We start from the raw sequence: 20,395 nt of genomic DNA, 5'->3' as shown, positions 1-20,395 counted from the left end.
TGAAGACTTGCATCTGAAGAAGTGGGTATTCACCCACGAAAGCTCATGCTGCAAAACGTCTGTTAGTCTATAAGGTGCCACAGGATTCTTTGTTGCTTTTACAGATCCAGACTAACACGGCTACCCCTCTGATACAATACAACTGTTGTCAATCCTGCCTAATTAGCCTTTCTTATTTTAGAATTTTTTAGACAATTTTCCCAGCAATGACATCATGTCATTTGTTGCAAGATTGTTCCTGCTGTTCCAGATGATAACTGTGTACCCGCTGCTTGGCTATTTGGCACGAGTTCAGCTATTAGGACATGTCTTTGGCAATGTTTACCCAAGGTAAGGACTCTACCCGGTGTCAAGGGGTTGACATACAATGCTTCACTGGTTTCTTTTGTGCCAGATATTCTGCTAAGGTTATGGAGTTTGCAGTTGGGGAGACGTGTGTTTCAAAAACTACCCCTGCAGTTTTGCAGTGACTTATTTGATGGCCAAGTTTGTGAAGGCTAAAGATTGGATGAGCATGAAAAAATAAACTATGCTCTTGCCTTCAGAAGTGGGCTCTGCAGGTCAGGGCAGAGACGCATTTGTTGGGGCAGGATGAGAAATATTGCATTTCAGCTGCCTGTTGTATGGACCCCTTAGGCTTTAGATGTAACCAGGCTTGTGCCCACCCACCCCAGGAACTCAATAGGTGCCCATCCAACAGAGTGGGTGCTATCTGAGGTTCTCTGTTCAGTGTCCCCCTCTGACTCCCTGCTTTTGACCCTCATTCCCATCTGTGTGTTTTCATGTGTTGTTCCCCCATATTTGCTTGAGCCCTGGGTTCAGTGGTTCCTCCCCTTAGGCTGGGGGAAGTACTTTAGATGTGGGCAGGTTTGCACACCACCCCCAAGAATGCCATAGGTACCTGTTCTGTGGATAAACAGTCAAAGCCAAAAGTCTGAAGCCAGAGGGCAGCAGAGATAGGAACAAGGGCAAGCACAGCTGCAAGCACTGTATGCCTTGAACAGCCACTAAACTGCTGTGAGGGCTGGGCTTTTGAGCAGGACTGCTAAACCAGCAGGCATCTAGGCTGTGGCCACTCTGACAGTGCTAAGGCAGTGCAGCTGGCTCATTAGTTGCCTAGCAGCTAGGGTTGCCAATTTTGGTTGAATGTATTCCTGGAGATTTAATCACATGCCATAATCTTTAATTAAAGATTAATCTTTAATTCCTGGGGACTCCAGACCAATCCTGGAGGGTTGACAACCTGGAGGGTTGGCAACCCTACTAGCAGCAGTTAGTCAGGGAGCAGACCAGCAGCTGTTGCTAGCCAGTCTGGTCCCTGATAACATAGAACTGTTTGTTTCTTCCCAGCTGCAATCAAGAACAGAGTTTAGACAAAGGATAAGCATCCCTCTTTGGGCAGAATTTTCTCTCCTGTGTTGACTCCACAACTCAAATTGGTTGAAGGAGAACTTTTTGCCAGTTTACATTCCAGCAGATTCACTTAGACAAACCAATGCTAGTTAATTAAACAGTTATAGCTTACTTGACCCCATAAGGAAACAAAAAGCTCCGGGAGTCCTACATAAGCAAGTCTGCTAACTCTTCATGGGGAAAGGAAGGGAATGCCTCATTGCTCTAAGGGTACGTCTATACTACCCGATCAGTGGGTAGTGTTCGATGTATCGGGGATCGATTTATCGCATCTTGTCTAGACGCGATAAATCGATCCCTGAATCGACGCCTGTACTCCACCTCGGCAGGAGGTGTAAGCAGAGTGGACGGGGGAGCCACGGCGGTCGACTTGCCGCTGTGAGATGGCCAGGTAAGTCGAACTAAGATACTTCGACTTCAGCTATGCGAATGTGAAGTCGAAGTTGCGAATCTTAGTTCAAACCCACCCTGCTAGTGTTGCCCAGGCCTCAGCTCTAGCTCTCATTTAGTGAAAGGTGAACTATTTCACAGTTGCTCCAAGGAAAAACTTGATCTTTTGAAGAAAGGGTTCTCCTCCCTGCCATGTTCCAGTTCCTGGTAAATAAGTGAAGGATCTCCACCAGGTATAGGTCTGCTAATGTGGGGAGTGTCCATCTCAAAAACATTATTCCAAATACATTAGTTCTCTGTCAGGTACCTTCACAATTCATTGTGCTAGCGTCTTTTTGCACATATTTGCCCCACTGCTTTTCTTCACAGGTAGTTGAAGGAGTTAAGTCAAAAGGGCAGATAATTTTCTTGTGGTCTTCTCTTTGTCAAGATATGTCCTGAGTTTGTAAATTGCTAGCGTAGGAATTGCCACACTGGGTCAGACCCAAAGTCCATCTAGTCCACTGTCCTGTCTGCGACAGTGGCCAGTACCAGATGCTTTAGAAGATCAAAAAATCTTGTAGTGGAACTATGGAAAAATTGGACCATTGTTAGGAAGATAAGAACATAAGAGAGGCCGTACCGGGTCAGACCAAAGGTCCATCTAGCCCAGTATCTGACTACCGACAGTGGCCAATGCCAGGTGCCCCAGAGGGAGTGAACCTAACAGGCAATGATCAAGTGATCTCTCTCCTGCCATCCATCTCCATCCTCTGACAAATAGAGGCTAGGGACACCATTCTTACCCATTCTGGCTAATAGCCATTTATGGACTTAGCCACCATGAATTTATCCAGTCCCCTTTTAAACATTGTTATAGTCCTAGCCTTCACAACCTCCTCAGGTAAGGAGTTCCACAAGTTGACTGTGCGCTGCGTGAAGAAGAACTTCCTTTTATTTGTTTTAAACCTGCTGCCTATTAATTTCATTTGGTGACCCCTAGTTCTTGTATTAAAGATGCTTCCTAATCACCATTATTTAATGGTTAGTTTATGCTCTGGGGCATGAGTGTTTTATGTCTTATCTAATGTAACTATGAATGTTCTCTTTGCCTATATAAATGGCTAATCCTCTTTTAATCTTGCTAAGCTCTTGTCTTTCATGATATTTTGTGGCAGTGAGTTCCCCTGATTAATTGTGTTGTGGGTTAGATACAAAAAGATATTTCATTCTGTGAGTTTTAAATTTGTTGCCTCTTGTATTGAGAGGATAAATAGACTGATATAAAGAAATCATTGAGCATCTCTGCAATGTTGTTCCTCCTTATTTGCTCCCTTTTCTGCCTGGTAGCCCAGCAGACCCATCTGTCCTCTCACAGGCTTGCTGCTTCTGCTATAGTTCACTATTGAGTGCTAAGAGTTAGTTCCTCAGCCTTCTTTCACAGAGTCAGACCTTCCCCCAGATCCTGGCAGCCTGAGCAACAAAATGGCAGATGAAATTCAATGTTGGTAAATGCAAAATAATGCACATTGGAACACATAATCCCAACTATACATGCAAATCGATAGGATCTAAATTAGCTGTTACCATTCAAGAAAGATGTTAGAGTCATCGTGGATAGTTCTCTGTAACATCCACTTAATGTGCAACGGCAGTCAAAAAAGCTAACAATGTTATCTACCCATGCCTAATGGTTCCTAACAAGACAGAAAATATCATCATGCCACTATTTAGATTCATAGTATGCTTCCACCTTGAATATTGCATGCAGTTCTGGTCACCCCATCTCAAAAAAGATGCATTCTCTGTACTTTTTCCAATTCTAATACAACAAAAATGATTAGGGGTTTGGAACAGCTTGCATATGAGGAGAGGCTTTAAAAGACTGTGGCTGTTCAGATTAGAAAAGGGATGAGGGGAGATATGATAGAGGTTTATAAAATCATGAATGAGGGAAGTGTTATTACCCCTTCACATAACACAAGAACCATTAACCCAGATGGTCAGGGATGCAACTCCATGCTCTGGGTGCCCCTAAGCCTCAGATTGCCAGAAGCTGGGACAGGATGACAGGGGATAGATCACTCAAATTGTTATGTTCTGTTTGTTCTCAGAAGCATCTGGCATTGGCCACTGTCTGAAGACTGGATACTAGGCTAGATGGATCATTGGTCTGACCCAGTATCGCCATTCCTATGTTCTTAGAGATTAACTCTCCAACATGAAACATCCCTGAGACTTTATTAAGATCCCAGTGCTCCTCTGTTTCCTGTTGCTGTTAGAATAAAGGGGCTAGAATTGCTGTTCCTTCAAAGTGCAACTCAATACAAGGATGGAGTTGGGGGTGGAACATAGATGGCTTTCAGCCATCTTTGCTGCATCAAAATTGTGGGACCATCTGGGGGTCTACCTTGCTTCCAGTGTAAATTAGAACTCTCCTGAGGCTACTCCTAACTTATGCTTGGTTGCAACATCTTTTAAGGGGCTGTTCTGGCAACTGAATATAGCTAGTGGGCCACACTCCCATCTAATCCTCCAGGCTTCCTCTACTATTTTCTCGATGGTGGAGGCTGTGAGAGGGAGTGGTACAACCACTGAGTCAACTATGTCCCACCAGGGGAATTCCCCAGTAGGCTGGCTATGGGTTAAGGGACTGATACAGAATCAGATTTAAGGTCTCTGAAATCTTACAAATGTATTCTCAGTAAAATCCTAGACTTTTCTAGAGAGGGTAGCACCATCAAGACTCTGTTTTTGCAGTGATTATGGTGATTAGGGTTGTTAGGTGTCCGGTTTTCGACCAGAACACCTGGTTGGAAAAGGACCTTGGTGGCTCCGGTCAGCACAGCTGACCAGGCCACTAAAAGTCCAGCTGGCTGCAGCGGCCAGCTCCACCTGGCTCCTGGAAGCAGCCAGCTGTTTCCTGTGGCTCCTAGGTGTAGGGGCAGCCAGGGGGGCTCCACACGCTGCCCCTGCCAGTGGCGCAGGCACTGCCCTGAGCACTGGCTCCGCAGCTCCCATTGGCTGGGAACCATGGCCAATGGAAGCTGCGGGGACAGAGCCTGTGGGCGGGGGCAGTGCGCATAGCCCTCTGGCTACCCTTCCTCCTAGGAGCCAGAGGGATATGCCAACTGCTTCCAGGAGCCGCCTGAGTTAAGCATCAACCAGAGCCTGCATCCCGAACCCCTTCCTGTACCCCAACCTCCTGCCCCGGCCTTGAGCCCTTTCCCGCACCCAAACTCCCTCCCAGAGTCCACACTTCCGCCTGGAGCCCCTCATACACCCCAAACTCCTTATCCCTGGCCCCACCCCAGCTCCCACACCCCTTGTCAGAGCCTTTCCCGCACCCCTGCCCCAGCCTGGTGAAAATGAACAAGGGTGGGGAGGGAGCAAGCGACATAGGGATGAAGGATGGAGTGAGCAGGGGACGGGACCTTGGAGAAGGGGCAGGGAAAGTGGTATTCTGTTTTCTGCAATCAGAAAGTTGGCAACCCTAATGACCGCACCCCTCTAGTCAGATTATACCTGAATGTATTGTACCTACCATAATGTTGAAGGTTCTGTGTAATAACTATCTTCCTGTTGAATGTCTCCCATCCTCCACCCCCCAAGAAAAAATCCTAACATTTGAGGGCCTTTTTCTAGCAGCTGTTTGTGTCTGACCCCTGTGTGCTTGAGGTAGCAACCCTGCCTTACAGACCTCCTTTCTTAATTATTTGTAAGGATAACTTTGTTATAGAGATTTTGTTTTCATTTGTTCACACGTCCTCCTGAATTACATCGAAACTAGGAAATTGTTGTCCTTCCATGTGCCATTTGCCCTAGAGTGAAGATGAGGTATCCTTATAGCCTGGAGATAGAATGGGCTGTGAATTTGTACTTAAACAGAAGAAGGGGCTTGCAAGTTAGAAACATAGCAATTGCCATATCAGATCAGACTAGTAATCCATCTGGTTCAGTAACCCTGGCCAATAACCGATATCTCAGAGGAAGGGGCAAGTGGGGATATAAGAGATAATCTGCCTGTAGGGAAAGTTTCTTGCCCTGAAGCAGAAGGGTTTAGATCTTTCATTGTAGCTGTTGTTTAATCCTAACAAATATGACTGCTCAGCTCTTGGCTTCAATGATATCTTAATAATTGGAGATATACCAATCTCCTAGAACTGGAAGGGACCTCGAAAGGTCATTGAGTCCAGCCCTCTGCCTTCACTAGCAGGACCAAGTACTGATTTTTGCCCCAGATCCCTAAATGGCCCCCTCAAGGATTGAACTCACAACCCTGGGTTTAGCAGGCCAACACTCACAGGCTAATTGCGTGTTTCCTTTTATTAGCTTTAAATTTGCTGCCTTTCTATGTAGTTGAATGTCCCCCTGTTCTTGTATTAGGAAAAGGTAAACAGCAGTGTGCAGTTTACCTTCTGAATGCCATCACCAGCATTGCCAGCTCTTGCAATTTTTATCTCAAGTCTCACAATATCTGGTGTTTCTCTTTGGTCTTGCACATCACCAAGAAATCACTGGGAATCAGTGAGGTCAAAGAGCCAGAACAGCTCAAAAAGATATGTCACCAAGACAAAAGGAAAGATATGACAGCAGAAGAAACAGTCCAAATCTAGAGGAACAAGATTAGTATATAGGGTAAGATATCACGGCAAATAATGGATATTACATTCATATGGTTTTAATGGTGTTGAGATAGAGTTAAATGAAAACTGGGCTGTACAGCACCCAGGGCATTTTAGGGCATGTTTATGCTGCCATGTAGCCCAGACTATGGGGTGTGAGTAGCAGTGTGCACCAAAGTGCTGAACTGAAACTCCCCCGTGTGAACACGGCAGGCATGAAGTGCAAGTCCCCGGTTCACACTAATGCAGTCTTCTTCAAACAGGACTGCATTAGTGTGAACTAGAGACTTGCACTTCATGCCTGTAGTATCCCCACAAGGGATTTACAATGCAACACTTTGGTACACAAAGCTATTTGCACCCCCATAGCCCAAACTATGGGGCAATGTAGACATATCCTGGGTTCTGTACTGTCCAGTTTACATTTAACGCTCTCCTTTTATCATTATCACCACATGGATATAAAATTCATTATTTAGTGTAATGTCTTAGCCCATATACTATTTGCCCAATTTAGAAAATGAGGATCTGGTGGATGTCTAGTGGGAGATGTATAGTCTCTGACATCTAGATTCATATTGTTCTGCTACTCATGGGTTTTATGCCAGATTGATCTGATTTCTGTTTCTTGGCTAATTTGGTTTAAAAAGGTAATTTGGGAGGTATAACTTGGTCTGATCATTCCCCTGCATATATTAGATTAAAAGTCTGGGACTCAGTAGAAAAACAAAGGGCCTGGTTGAATAGAGCTTTGTTATATGATCCCCTTAGAATTCAAGACTTGGAAAAAACATGTCCAGAAATCTATAGAAGAAAACGATAAGGATGGAATCAGTAAGTACTCACTGGGATGCTAGAAAGACAGTAATGAGGGGGACTCTCATAACTACAGCATCATACCTCAAAGTCTGGTAGAAGAGTTCAGTTAAAGAACTGTCAGATTTGGAAGGTAGACAGACATAAATCTACAAGATCTAAAAGAGTATACAAGAAAACAATTGAGATGAGGAAAAATTAACCTGTTACAAACAGGTAAGGCTCAGCAAACAGTTAGATGTAGTAAACAAAAATATTATGAAACAGGCAATAAAGTTGATAGGCTTTGAGCCAGAAAGTTTAAAAAGAAACAGGATAAATCAGCTATCCCTCTGATTAGAAATAAAACGGGAGATTTAGTAACTGACATCACACAGATCTCTGAAATGTTTGCTAACTTTTTCCATACTTTGTACACTTCAGAACAGCCAAATTCTGAACTCATAAATAGATATTTGAGAAATGTGAAACACCTCAGCTCTGAGGATAATGTGGCAGCTCTTGATAGACAAATTGCTGCACAGGAAGTTGAAGATGTATTTAAGAACTTAAAATCCACTAAAGCTCCAAGTCCCAAGGGGGTTTCTGGGAAGCATTACAGAGCTCTAAAGCAAGTGTTGGCCCTAGTTTAACTGGGTTATTTAATGGTATATTGCAGGGGAATGAGATTCCAGATTTAATGGAAAGAGGCAGAAATTGTGGTCATTCCTAAAGAAGGAAAAGATCTTTCCAATTGTTCAATAAATTACTGCATACCGACCTATTTCTTTAATGTGGACGCTAACATTTTACGTCCAGGTGCTAGCAGACAGATGGTATCATTTTGCCCAAATGTATTCACCCAGACCACTCTGAATTCATTGCTGGCAGGCACCTATCTGATGTATCAGAACTCTGAATTTGATCTGTAATGTTAATTCTTATAATTCTTCCTGTATGCTGCTTTCACTCAACACTGAGAATGATTTTGACAGGCTGGAATTGGGGGTACCTCAGCTAGATTTTTAGTAAGGTTTGATTTTGAAAATCAGTTTTATAAGGGCATATCAGCCCTATGTATTCATCCTCGAGCATCTTCTTTGGTTAATGTTCATCAATCCCCTCCTTTTCCTTTTATCCAGGGGTACAAGCGCAGGCTTGCTGGTTTGTTTTGCTTTGGCTATGGAGCCATTTGCCATCAATGTGAGAAATAGCCTCTTGATAAACATCTCGTTTAGAACACAAAATAGCTTTGTATGCTGACAATGTCCTGTTATATTAGCAGGATCCAGAAGCCTCGTTAAAAATGATAGAACAATTGACTTTAGAATTTGGGCAGGTATTGGGCTTCAGAATAAACAACGATAAAACTGAAATTCTGGGAATTAATGTTCCTGAAAGAATCAAAACCAACTGCTGTCAGTTAGATAAATTTAAATGGGTAAGGGAATCTTTACAATATTTTAGGAATAAATATTGTCAAGAAAGATAAATCTTTTAAAGGAAATTAGCCTCCAATGTAGAATAAAATAACAAAACAAATAGAAAATTTCTTGGCTAGATAGAGTAGCCTCGGTAAAGATGACTGTCCTCATAAAGTTGTTACTGTGGGTGCCATTTATTTGCAGACTCTTGGTTCCCAGCAAAAAGTTGCTAATAACAGGAGGTTGCCAATAAACAAAAGGCTGGTTTGCAGGGCAGCAGCCAGGGAAGTAAATGCTGGAACACGCCAAGCCCAGGCTATGATGCTAGGGCAGAGCACAGCCTGGAGAATGCAGGGAGAGGTACCATGCAGGCCCACTCTCTCTGAAGAGCCCTGGCATCCAGGTTGCAGCCTCCCTCCCTTCTGCTGCCTTCTCACAGCCTCCTGTCCCAGCCCACAGCTCTGGGACTCCAGCAGGGACTCCCCTGCTGAGAAGGATTGTGGGCCCTTTACCTCCTGTGCAGGCAGTGGGACCCTGGCTGCAGGCAGGTTTGCAAGGTTGCAGCCAGGAAAGGAAGTGCTGAGCCCAGACCCCCAGTACCAGGGCAGGACACACCTCTCCCTGTGCTCTTGGGCTATCGGGAAGCCCCATGTGCTTCCTTCCCTGGTTGCAGCCCCGCAAACCTGCCTGTGGTAGGGCCTTTCTTTCCAAGACAGTTGTTAATAAGTGGTATGCATATTGCCACTATCCAAATCCCATTAACATTGAATTCAGTGTCGCTATTAACCAAAAGTTGTTAATATTGAGAGCGCTGTTAACTGGCAGCCACTATGTGTGTTTGTTTCACTGCATCCCTGTTTTATCCCTGACATTAAAAACATGGCAGGATGCACTATTAAAACCATATGTAAACATAAAAGACAAAGGGTGAGTTCTAAGTTCTGTCTAAGCCTACAAAGTAAGGTGGACTAGCATTCCCTAATTTGGTTTATTATTATGTATTACAATTAAAATGTCTTCAATTGGGTTAACAATAGACCATCCAAACACACTAGGTAAAACTTGAACAAGACTGGAGCCTAGATATAGCTGTTCATAGTAATTGTGAGATTAAAAAGAAATTTAGATCACCAAAAATAAAAAATCACCCATTCATCCAGACCACCTTAGCAGCTTTGGACCAATTTTTAAAATTCCTGTCACCCAGGCCCTTTCTCTTAGCTACTTTCATTTAAAAATCAGGAATTTATCCTTAGGAAGTATGCGATTATTTGTTGTGAGTAAGAGCTGAGATTAGTGAATTGGGACAGCTCTTCCTGGGTTCTGATCTGAAATCCTACTACTAGATATGTGATAATGTAAAGGTCCCGTATTTTCAATATTTACAAATCAAACACTTTATTGTGAAATCTGGATATGAGGTGGCTCTAACTGGACCTTTAACAACATTTCAGGAATTAACCCAGGAACAAGCTGGAACAAAAGGTTTAATTTCTAAGATACAATTTAGAATGAAAAATGTTAATAAAACAACCCAAATGAAAAGAATGGGAGGGGGATTTGGACAAAGAAATTGATCTGGATAAGTGCATCCCTTTATGGGAAAGGGGATATATATCTTCAATTTGTGCAGCTCATAAAGAACATTTTAATAAATTACTGCATAGATAGCATTTGACTCTAATTAATATCCTCCATATTTTTGCTATTAGGGAGGTGCTCTGTTGGAGAGGCTGCGGGAAAAGGGGAACATAGTTGTACAAGTGTTGGTTGTGTTCCAAGAATTAGATAGTTTGGGAGGGAAATTATTAAGAAGAGTCATCTTATGATAAAATGCTGGCTTCCTAGAGATCCCCTGATTTGGTTGCTTAATGCTGCAGTAAAGGATCTCCATTTAAATAGAATGACAATTTTTTTTAATTGTTTGCAATAAGACTCTATATATTGCACATTACTGGAAATACATAACCCCTCCTCCTGTGGAATTGTGGTAGTAAAATATGGACTGTCCTTGTAATGGAAAAGCTTTCACACCAAGTATGTGCACAAGAGAAGTGCTAAAAAAAAAAAAAAGGATGGGTATTTAGAAATTTGGTCACCTTTTCTAGAGTATTCAGAGAAGGAGGACCTCCCAGCCAGCAAGCCAATATCTTAACCAGGTTCTCTGAATACAAACTAGATGATGAATAAGTAATAGGTTATGTAGTATGTTCATGTTTTATTGTAACTTTGCCTTCATATAAAGTTTCAAATATTTAGTGTTTTTCTTAAAGCCACATCTGGTATTTCTCCAATGGACAACTTCAATCTAATACCCACCCTTTCTTCTTGTACTATTAAAATGCTAGCTGTGTAATTAAGGGTATTCATTTTACTGTCCTTCTGAAATGTTCCTTTAAGAACAGTTGTTAGTGCTGTCTATCTTAGTTTATTCTTTTAGCTTAGAAGTTATCCATTCTTCTCCATAGTTTTATAAGATCTCTTTATTTAATGATTTTTATTAATTTAACTTCCTACCTTGTAAATTAGCACTTAACATTTCAGCCCTTAAATTGGTCACTCATGCCAGTTCAAGTGTGACATAGTTAGAAGCTCATCTATTTAGAGACTGACCTTTTCCATCAGAGAAATACCTTTGATGGGTAAGCAAAAATGGTGACTTCAGTCAAAATGAAATAAACACAACAGAGTAGGTAAACAAAAGCCATAAGTATTTGTGTCTTTACTGTGTTTGGTATTTTTCATTCCCAGATGAACATCTGTGTGACTAATACATCCCAACATTTTCTAAGTCAGATCTGTCCTGATACTTAGATGTAAACATTTTTACAGGCCCTAAAGGCAGGTGACATTTAGGTATTTTCTGAGTTCAGACTCCATGCACAGCCCTTTCACTAGTATCTAAACAACATTAATGCTTTTTGTGCATTAGAAGGTTCATTCAGAAAGCAAAACCTGTTCAAGTTTACTCACTAAATACAAAATGTAAGAGTAGAAAATACATTGTTTATCCAAAAAAAGCAGTCTAATGTAAATTGTAGGTCACGCATTATGTGAAGTTCAGAAACGTAAACATTTGTCTTATCCATCAATCAAAATGCGACAAGTAATGTATTAAGATTTTTTTATGTATTCTATATAATGCTTTCCATTATGTGATGCATCTTTCTCTGGTATCCATTGGTTAGGGTGACCAGCTGTTAAGGGGAAAATATCTGGATTGCCGCGGGGGCCTGTTTTTGTTTTTTGTTTTGTTTTGTTTTTTAACACTCATCCATTTGGGAGTTAGGCGGCAATTCAGCAGAGAGCCCTTCAGTCGCAGATGGTCTTCGGCGGTATTTCAGCAGGGGGTAGTAAACCTTGCTGTCAAAGACAGAAGCACCCACTGCTGAAATACCGCCAAAGACCGTCCGCAACTGAAGGACTCTCCGCCGAATTGCCACCGAAGACCAGGAAACAAAATATCGGGAGAAATGGCGTACCGACCGTACTCTGGTCGAGACGCAGGACAAACTCCTCAAAATCGGGACAGTCCTGATTTTATCAGGACATCTGGTCACCCTACCATTAGTCCACTCATATAGCTCAGTTCATTCTCTGGATCCAGGCACTTCTTTCATGTGGGAATTCAATTATACAGTATTGTTTCTTTGTCTTCGGATGTTTCAGATGGATTTTCATATGCTAGAGTATTAAGTATGTTGTTTTAAGAAGAAATGCCAAATTATACATCATCTCTGCTGAAGAATTATTTGAGTCCAAACATTTGAGTCTGTTTAGAATCTGGTACTTGACATCTACAGAATATTGCATGTTAACTGTGAAATTAATTAGCTCTTCGAGGATGAGTCATACTAGTAGAAACACTCCTACTGGATGTACATTTAAATTGTAATACAATAAGTGAACGATGTTCTTATTTCATAGTGGTATTATGCATATATTAACTGGTTTTTTTCCTCTCCTCGCTCTAGTATTTTCCATGTGTTGGTTCTAAACATAGCAATTGTAGGACTTGGAGTGACAATGGCCATATTCTATCCAAATATAGGAGGTATCATAAGGTAGGTACTAGTCCTGAATATTAATGAAATTTACTTTTTGGTGTCAGACACATTCTCAGAGATCAATCTGTTGTCTTTTTATTATTGTTTATAATCAATATGCAAAAAATTAGTGATATCAGAGGTTGACATATGGAGCTCAGTTTAATCTTAGTTCTTGGAAAGGGACATTCAGAGGGTTGAGGAGATTCCCAATTCACATCGGTCTGGCAATAAGTTTCCTTCATATCTCATCCAGGGTCACCATAATTTACCTGCTTATTCTGAATCAGATGCATCATTTTTTAGCATAAAGTCACTAAGTTACTGTATGGCCCCATTTGTATGTTACCACCAATGGTTTCTGTGGAGATGTGTGGTTGGCTATTTTTTGTTTGTTTGTTTTAATTTTTTAAAGACCGTCTCTTTTAAATCAATTTTTAAATTGTGATTAAAAACAGCAAAAATGAATAAATAAAAAAGCAGAGACAAAAGGAAGGCCAAAATAAAAATCACACTTCTGACTGATTTTTATTTAAACCTACTGTTGTTGCAATTAACTCCTGTGATTTCTGTAATTGAGAGAGATTGAGAAAATATATTGTCCATTTTTTCCAGAGGGTTTACTTTCGGCATTTGGAAATGCTTTGGGAATAGTCAGTTTCCCCTGTTAGTCTGGGTTTTTACACAACAACCAGAAAAGGAAGGCATTAAAAAACCAGGAATATGTGATTATAAAACCACAGCAATTGGTATTGGGGGCCAGTGTAGTCACTGTAGCTACTCTTCACTCATTTTCTGAAACTGGCGGACTCAGATTTTTTTTTTTTAGCTCCTTTTTGTCTTTTTTTATTTTTTATAATCTCTATTTAATTTATTTTTAGGGAAAACTTCTATCCTCTGATAATAGAACTAGTCAGATTAGTCACTGGACATAAATTACATGGTGTGTTCAGCATGTTTTTCTGTTTGCGAATTGATCCTGATTTTTGCTAATGTGTTCATTACTGATAGTTGCCAAACAGTTTTGGGCAAACAATTTTCAGCCTGTGGGTGGTTCATGAACTGTGTAGTTCAACTATTTGTTATTCTTTGACATGCGATTGTTCACCTAAGTAATATGTTGCTGTTTCTGCTCCCTGATTGGACAACTGAAACTTGTTGAATAGGAAAAAATGCCTGTGAATAATGAATACTTGGTAGCACCAGGGGTTTGATAGCTGTCAAAGAGCCAGACTGGCACTGGGAGAGGGTAGTGAGAGCGCTTTGGTAGCTAGCAGAGAGTCAGGCTGGGAGTCATCACTGGAAGGAGGAGTAGGAAAGGGTTTAAATAGCTATGGGTTGGTCATTCCTGGTGCTTGCCTCACTTCATGTTCTTGCAGTACCAGAGAAATGCTTTTTAGGAGTTCATACACATTTTGTTTAAGCCCCTGGGATGTTACCAGATTCATATCTTTGATAATTACATGAAACAGTAACAAAAGATATTGTCTGGCCTTGTTCTGACATATATGTAAACAGATTCCTCAACCAAAAACAAAATACATCAATATCAAAGTTAGGAAGTCTGTCTCCAGAAGCATCTGGCACATTTGACAGTAGGATTACTCTGGGGGGAAATGCTTTATCAAGTAACTAAATGCCATTGGAGGAGGAGGCAGATAACGAGGAACAGAAAACAATGTTTTTTTGACTGTGGCCGCAAATAATCATTATTCAACAAGACGGTTTTGGGAAAAACCCCAAGGAACCAGAGTTAACACCAAGCACTTTTATTTTTTTGCAGATATTCTGGAGCAACGTGTGGTCTGGCCTTTGTATTTGTGTATCCATCCCTCATCTACATGATCTCCTTGCATCAGTCAGGGCAGCTGACATGGTCAATGCTCATCGTTCACATCTTTATAATCATCCTAGGACTGGCTAATCTGATCGCACAGTTCTTGCTGTGAAAACGCTCATGCTGGCTTTCACAAGTAGTATTTTGAGGTTTGATAACAGACTTTAGCAACTCTATTGTAAAAGCTGAGAACCTCCTGTCTGTCAATTTCTTCCTGAGAAAATCTGCTCCTTTGAAAGCAAAGGATAACTGTGTCCTAGTAACAGTTTTCAGGGGTTTGTAGGGAATCACATCTTTGGAAATGCTACATCACAATAGATAACGTGGGCCAAATTTGTAAATGGCCCAACTCCACTGACTTTGAAAGTACATCAGGGATGATTTTGGCCAAAATGTTTTTATTTTGTAGAGAGAAATATTTCCACATGGATAAAACATGCCGCCCTTCACTTTTAGAAGTAGTTACTTTTCAGCTTTATGCTACAGAATTCTTTTCTTCCTGCCCTTATTAGCAAACAAACCCTCGCAATATTCTACAGTGACAGTTGCACTAATTTTCCTATGCTGTTTTGGACTGTTACTGACAACAGGGTTGTATTTGTAAAGCCAATTTATAGCCAATCAGATGACAGCATACTGTTAATATAATGTTGTGTAACCTTTTAAAATATATATGCAAGAAACCTCAGCTATGGAAACAGCATAAGAAATCAATACCATTTCTACCTGCAACCGGGATGCTGCAAGCACACTATCTGGCCTTCGAGAATAGGTCAAGTAATGGGGGGGTGTCCAAAGTTACAGAACTAGTTGAACTATCAACTTGAAGTTGGACTGGGATCCTCCTCATTCCAAGTCCTATAACTGTTACCATTAGAATAGATACGTGTTGTGTATTTTCGTGGGCAGATGTACTTCATATATGTACATAGGACACAAGTGTGCAGAGCATTCCTGTATGTCCCGTGTAGTTCTTGTGCCCCTGCAGGATTTCAGACTGAAAATTCCTTGCTGTAGGAAAACTGTGCTTTTCAAACATCCATTCTGTACGTGTTATGACAGTATAGTCAGAGAGATGTACAATACAGGCAAACTGACAACAATAACAAATTAAGATTGTGTGAAAATTTAAAAATCGTGTTTCAGTGTAGCTGCTTAATATTTGGTATTAAAATGCACTATAATCTAATACACAAAATACACGTGCTGTATATTTTATGCAATATGGCGCAGTTTCAGAATCACTAGTGCAAAATTGCAAATGCATCATCTGTATATGCAATCACCATGCACAACTGTGCCTGCAGATGGTCAGCTAGGTGGCTAACTGGTCACATGTACTTAGAATTACTGTGACTGAAGGTACAGTTGCACATGTGCAACTCTGAAAATCTGAGTCTATCAATGTGCAGTGAGTAATAACAAGTAGTGCCTTGTTATTACTCACTGCACCTTGTAGGGAGTGCCTTGTAGGGAGGCCCTTAGGACTTTATGGAAGTATGCACATAATTGGAAATGCACCTATATAAACCACAAAGACTGAGATTATCAAGTCCACAAAGGGTCCATTTCTGCTCCCATTGAAGCCCGTGGCAAAACTCCTATTGTCTTCACTGGGAGGAAGTTCTGGATGAGTAATCTCCGTTTTGGTGGGAGAAGAGTGTCTCTGAAAAGCTGTTGCCCCGTAGCCAGTATCTATTAAATGTCACATGATGCAGGTGTAATGCTGGTTTCCGAGTGAAGGAACAGTAACTTCTCTGAGAGAGCATCTAATGGAATCACAATCTCACACCTGCTGCACACACAAGTGTGAATACACATATTCAGAGAGGGAATTGTTGGTGTGATGTTTCTATATCAGACAATCCTAGCGCTCCATCAGCCTGGTGATGGAATTAAACAAATGTCAGATTTCATTGCCTCTTGCCAAAATGAAAAATGAATTTAGAGGTGCTTTTGGTTAGAAGTATCAAAGTGTGGAAGATTGGTGAGGAAATAGGAGTCTGAGTTGGTGGAAGAGAACTTGGAGACCGTAAAGTCTGTGGGTCAGGTTTGGGCCCATTGTGGAAACAGCCCAAAACAGACAATCAATGCTATGCAAAGTATGCCACAGCCCCCCACATGTCCCTGCACAGATGATTCTTGTCAGATGGGCACATGCATATGCACACATCTGACCCAGAACACTTTTGTTGTGACTCTTGTTGCAGGGTGGCTGGGGAATGTTTTTTCTTTGCAGGTTTTGGGGGAAGCAGAATGCTCACTCTCTGCCTAGAGCTTTCCTGTCATATGCCTATGCGCACCTAGGAGCCAAATTTTTGGGGCTGTAATAAAAAAAATTGACAGGTGTAAATTGAGTGGAATGGTCTTCTGAGAAACTGAATTCTAGAATAATTAAAGGGAGAAAAGTTGAATGTTTCAATAGTTATAATGATGTGGGGGATTGAGAGAAGCTGAGAACTGGGAAAAGAGAATTTAATTGGGGGTAAGAATTTTTGTTTTTATCTGAAAGTAGAATGGAAGGCATAGTCTAGAATAATCTTATTGTATTTCTCTAATAAATAACCTGAGATTTTAGAGGTGATCAAGGTCATATTAATGTCATGGCCAGAGGTCCTCAAGCTGTAGAGGGCCCAGGCCTTCCATAGTATTGCTCAATATGCAAGAAATATAAGAGAGTAGGTCAGAAGTAGTCACTGTGGAGCGAAAGAACTGCTTCAAAGCAACTACTTTTCTTTTTACCTTGCACAACTTTGTGCCTTTCAAGCAGGACTGCTGTGTACGTGTACCATATGTCCTATGCCGGAGAGAAATGCTTGTCATTCTCCTGTGTGTCCTTATCTTTGGTATTTCTTAGTTCTCTGCAGCATATTTTACCCACCCTTTTCTCACTGCCTCACAAGGATCTTGATCCTGCAGTATTTTATGCAGTCAACAAGGGTGTTTGCCTACAGGATTGTTTGCAAGTTTACTGCAATATTGGGCCCAATCCGTCATCTTAGAGCATCTGCACTACAGCATTACAGTGGTGCCAGCAGCATTGGTGCAGCTGCACCGGTGTAAGCTCGGTGGTGTAGCCAGGGTCGGCTCCAGGCACCAGCACAGCAAGCAGGTGCTTGGTGCGGCCAAAGGAGAGGGGCTGCACGTCCGGCTCTTCGGCGGCAATTGGGTGGCGAGTCCCTCGCTCCCCCTCAGAGGAAGGGACCTGCTGCCGAAGAATGAAGCGGCAGCAGTAGAGCTGCCGCCAAAGTGCCGCAGATCGCGATCGCTGTCTTTCTTTTTCTTTTCTTTTTTTTTTTTCCCCTCTCTCTCCCCCTCCTGCTTGGGGCAGCAAAAACCCTGGAGCTTGCCCTGGGTGTAGCCTTAGCCTAGATATTTGAGGACTTCTCATCTAAAAGGACAGAGACTGATGCGGCAAGATGCCTCCTGCTAGATACTGAGAGCCCTTTAACTATTGTTGAAGTTAATTGCAGTTGCAGATGCTCATTACCTCTCAGGCTTAGGTTGCTAGTAGGCCATGTCCAAAGCTGGTGTATATGGGGACTTCAGTGTTAATGGTGTTGGAGCAGGTCTGAATTTGACCCAGTGGGTGAGATCCTGGCTCCATTGAAGTCAATAGCAAAACTCGCATTGACTTCAATATGGCCAAGATTTCACCCAGTGTGACTTACCTTTTTGAAGAATATTGGTGTTTTAAACGCTTCCAGTATAGATGGTTTTTTGCAATTATTAAAAAACCTATAAATTGGTTTGATTCTGTACAAGTTATGATAAGCAAGTTAAAGCAATTATTTCTAGCATATTGGGGGTACATTATCAGAAAAAGGGAAATAGCATAATGAAATATATTTAAAGGTGAACATACCACCTTGTTTTCTTGCTCTAGCAGTTCTTGGGGAAACCAAATGATGGCTTCAAGTATATACTTTCAAACATAGCTCCAGATTTTTAAATCTAGAGACCTCCCATTTAAAAGGAGACTGTCTGGGATGTCAGGTATATGCTACAGCTGATTTTGCTATTGTGTACAAAGAAAGATGGGAGTTGGGGTAGGCCTTATAAAAATTGATGACCCTGACATAGATATGGCCTCTTCACTGTATCTGTTTTCCCAAGAATTAGCAAAATGCCTGTAATCTTTGGACTCAGACTTCTAGTAACTTGGCTCATAAGCAACATTTAAATGTTACCATTCAACAAAAAACTCCTGAGAGAGGAGTCCGTGGCAAGGCATCTATCTTCATCTCTAGTCTATTTCTTGTTCTACCTAAGTATTAAAGCCCAGTGGCCTAAGATGGGTTAGTAATTGGTAACTGATTGTATAGTGCATTTAAAACCAAACAAAGAAAAAGCCCAGCTTAGGTCAGTATTGCAAAGACTGTGATGTTTTATTTAAATCCCTTTGCTGAGGAGTTTAATTATTTGGGCCATAATGATATCAACAGGCATTATAAGTTGATTTTAGTACTAAATGAAAGTGGTGATTTTAAATACCTTCTCGCAGTGCCTCCACCTAAAATATAGACAATAGAAACCAAAGCCTAACTTTTAGAACATTGTAAAAGTTGGATTTTTCAGAAGTGCTTAAGTGACTTAGAAGCACAAGTTTCCTTGAAAGTCAATGGAGCTTGTGCTCCTAACTCACCTAGGTGCTTTTGAAAATCTCACTCGACACCCCCCCTTTTTTTGTTGTTTTTTTTGTTTTTTTGGACACTGGTTTAAACACAGCTTAAATGAGTATCATGTACAAAGTTAGACAAAAAATTAATTGTTATACTTGTCTGTGTGCCAGGATGAAACTAATTCCCCCATACATGCACACACTTAATACTAGTGTTGACCCATTTTGGAATTTATTGTATGTAACCGTGGCCAGCTAAATCTGATACTCTACACTGTGTAATCACATATTTTTAACGGAAAAGCGAAAAGAACATCCTGACCTAAACACTGTTTTGTGAAATGTAATTTATTGTCTTTTTATAGGAAAAAAATTAAATTTGACTGGAAAAACCTCACAAACCTGTATGTTTCTTAGCTTTGTTTTTTGCTTAAATATTTTTGGCAAAATAGGAGTGCTCTGGAAGGTAAGAGGCTGATAGGTCTGGCACAAGCCAAGCATTGAGTAACAGTACAAGCTTTCCCACAGTTTTGCCGGGCTCGCTCTCTCCTGAACTGCAGAATTCCCAGCTCTTTGCAGTCTGGGAATTCAATACTTCATATTATGTGGTAGTTCTATGATGCAAACTAAAATACCTATTGCACAAGCTTAAAGCCACTGTAATCAGTCTCTCTCACAATACAAGTCACATTGGAATCCAGGTCTCTGGCTGTGAAAGACGTTAACCCAGACTTCCACTTTGGCCCAGCAACATCATTACCACTGCTGTACTAGGAATACCTGGGGGCTGCCCAGTGCTTCAGAATGGGACGAGTGGAGAAAAGATGGATCAGGCTCCCACCCCCACATCCACCACATGGCCCAGATATACATGTCTCACTGGGGCCACCACAGGGGCCATAAGGTTCCTCACTTCCCGGAAAGAGAGAGACAGACTTGCAGAGCTCCCATTCCAACTATCTATTTCCACCCATGGGACTCAGTACATAACCCCCGCAGCATTTCCCTCTGCCTTCAAGGGACCACATGGGAGATCCTCCCTTCCTGGAACCTGGGGATGGAGGGGGAGCACTGAGCAGCCCTTATCACCACTCTGCCTCCAGTGTCTGTCTCTACTGGTTCACCCCTTTTCCCTATTTGGAATAACAGTCTTTGGCTGCTCTTAGGTAATGTGTTAGTTTTGTAGCTCAAGTGGTTGAAACCTGAACCTTCAGCTCTGCAGCGCAGGGTTCTAACACTTGAGCTACAAGACTAACTACATTATT

General features: G+C 41.5%; 1 protein-coding gene across 4 annotated transcripts in view; it reads left to right on the top strand.

Annotated features, from left to right (window-relative positions):
• Positions 1 to 19,520, top strand: part of SLC38A9 (solute carrier family 38 member 9) — a 78,844-nt gene extending 59,324 nt beyond the window's left edge. For all 4 annotated transcript variants that reach the window (XM_045021856.1, XM_045021855.1, XM_045021854.1 and 1 more), the window contains 3 exons: positions 182 to 330; positions 12,601 to 12,690; positions 14,456 to 19,520. In XM_045021856.1, coding sequence (XP_044877791.1) covers positions 182 to 330; positions 12,601 to 12,690; positions 14,456 to 14,621 — 405 coding nt within the window. In that variant the 3' untranslated portion in view covers positions 14,622 to 19,520. The remainder of the gene's footprint in view (positions 1 to 181; positions 331 to 12,600; positions 12,691 to 14,455) is intronic.
• The last annotated feature ends 875 nt before the right edge of the window (positions 19,521 to 20,395 follow it).

Source organism: Mauremys mutica, chromosome 6 (assembly GCF_020497125.1).
Source record: "Mauremys mutica isolate MM-2020 ecotype Southern chromosome 6, ASM2049712v1, whole genome shotgun sequence".
NCBI lineage: Eukaryota > Metazoa > Chordata > Testudines > Geoemydidae > Mauremys > Mauremys mutica.
This window is presented reverse-complemented; position numbering and strand designations above follow the sequence as displayed.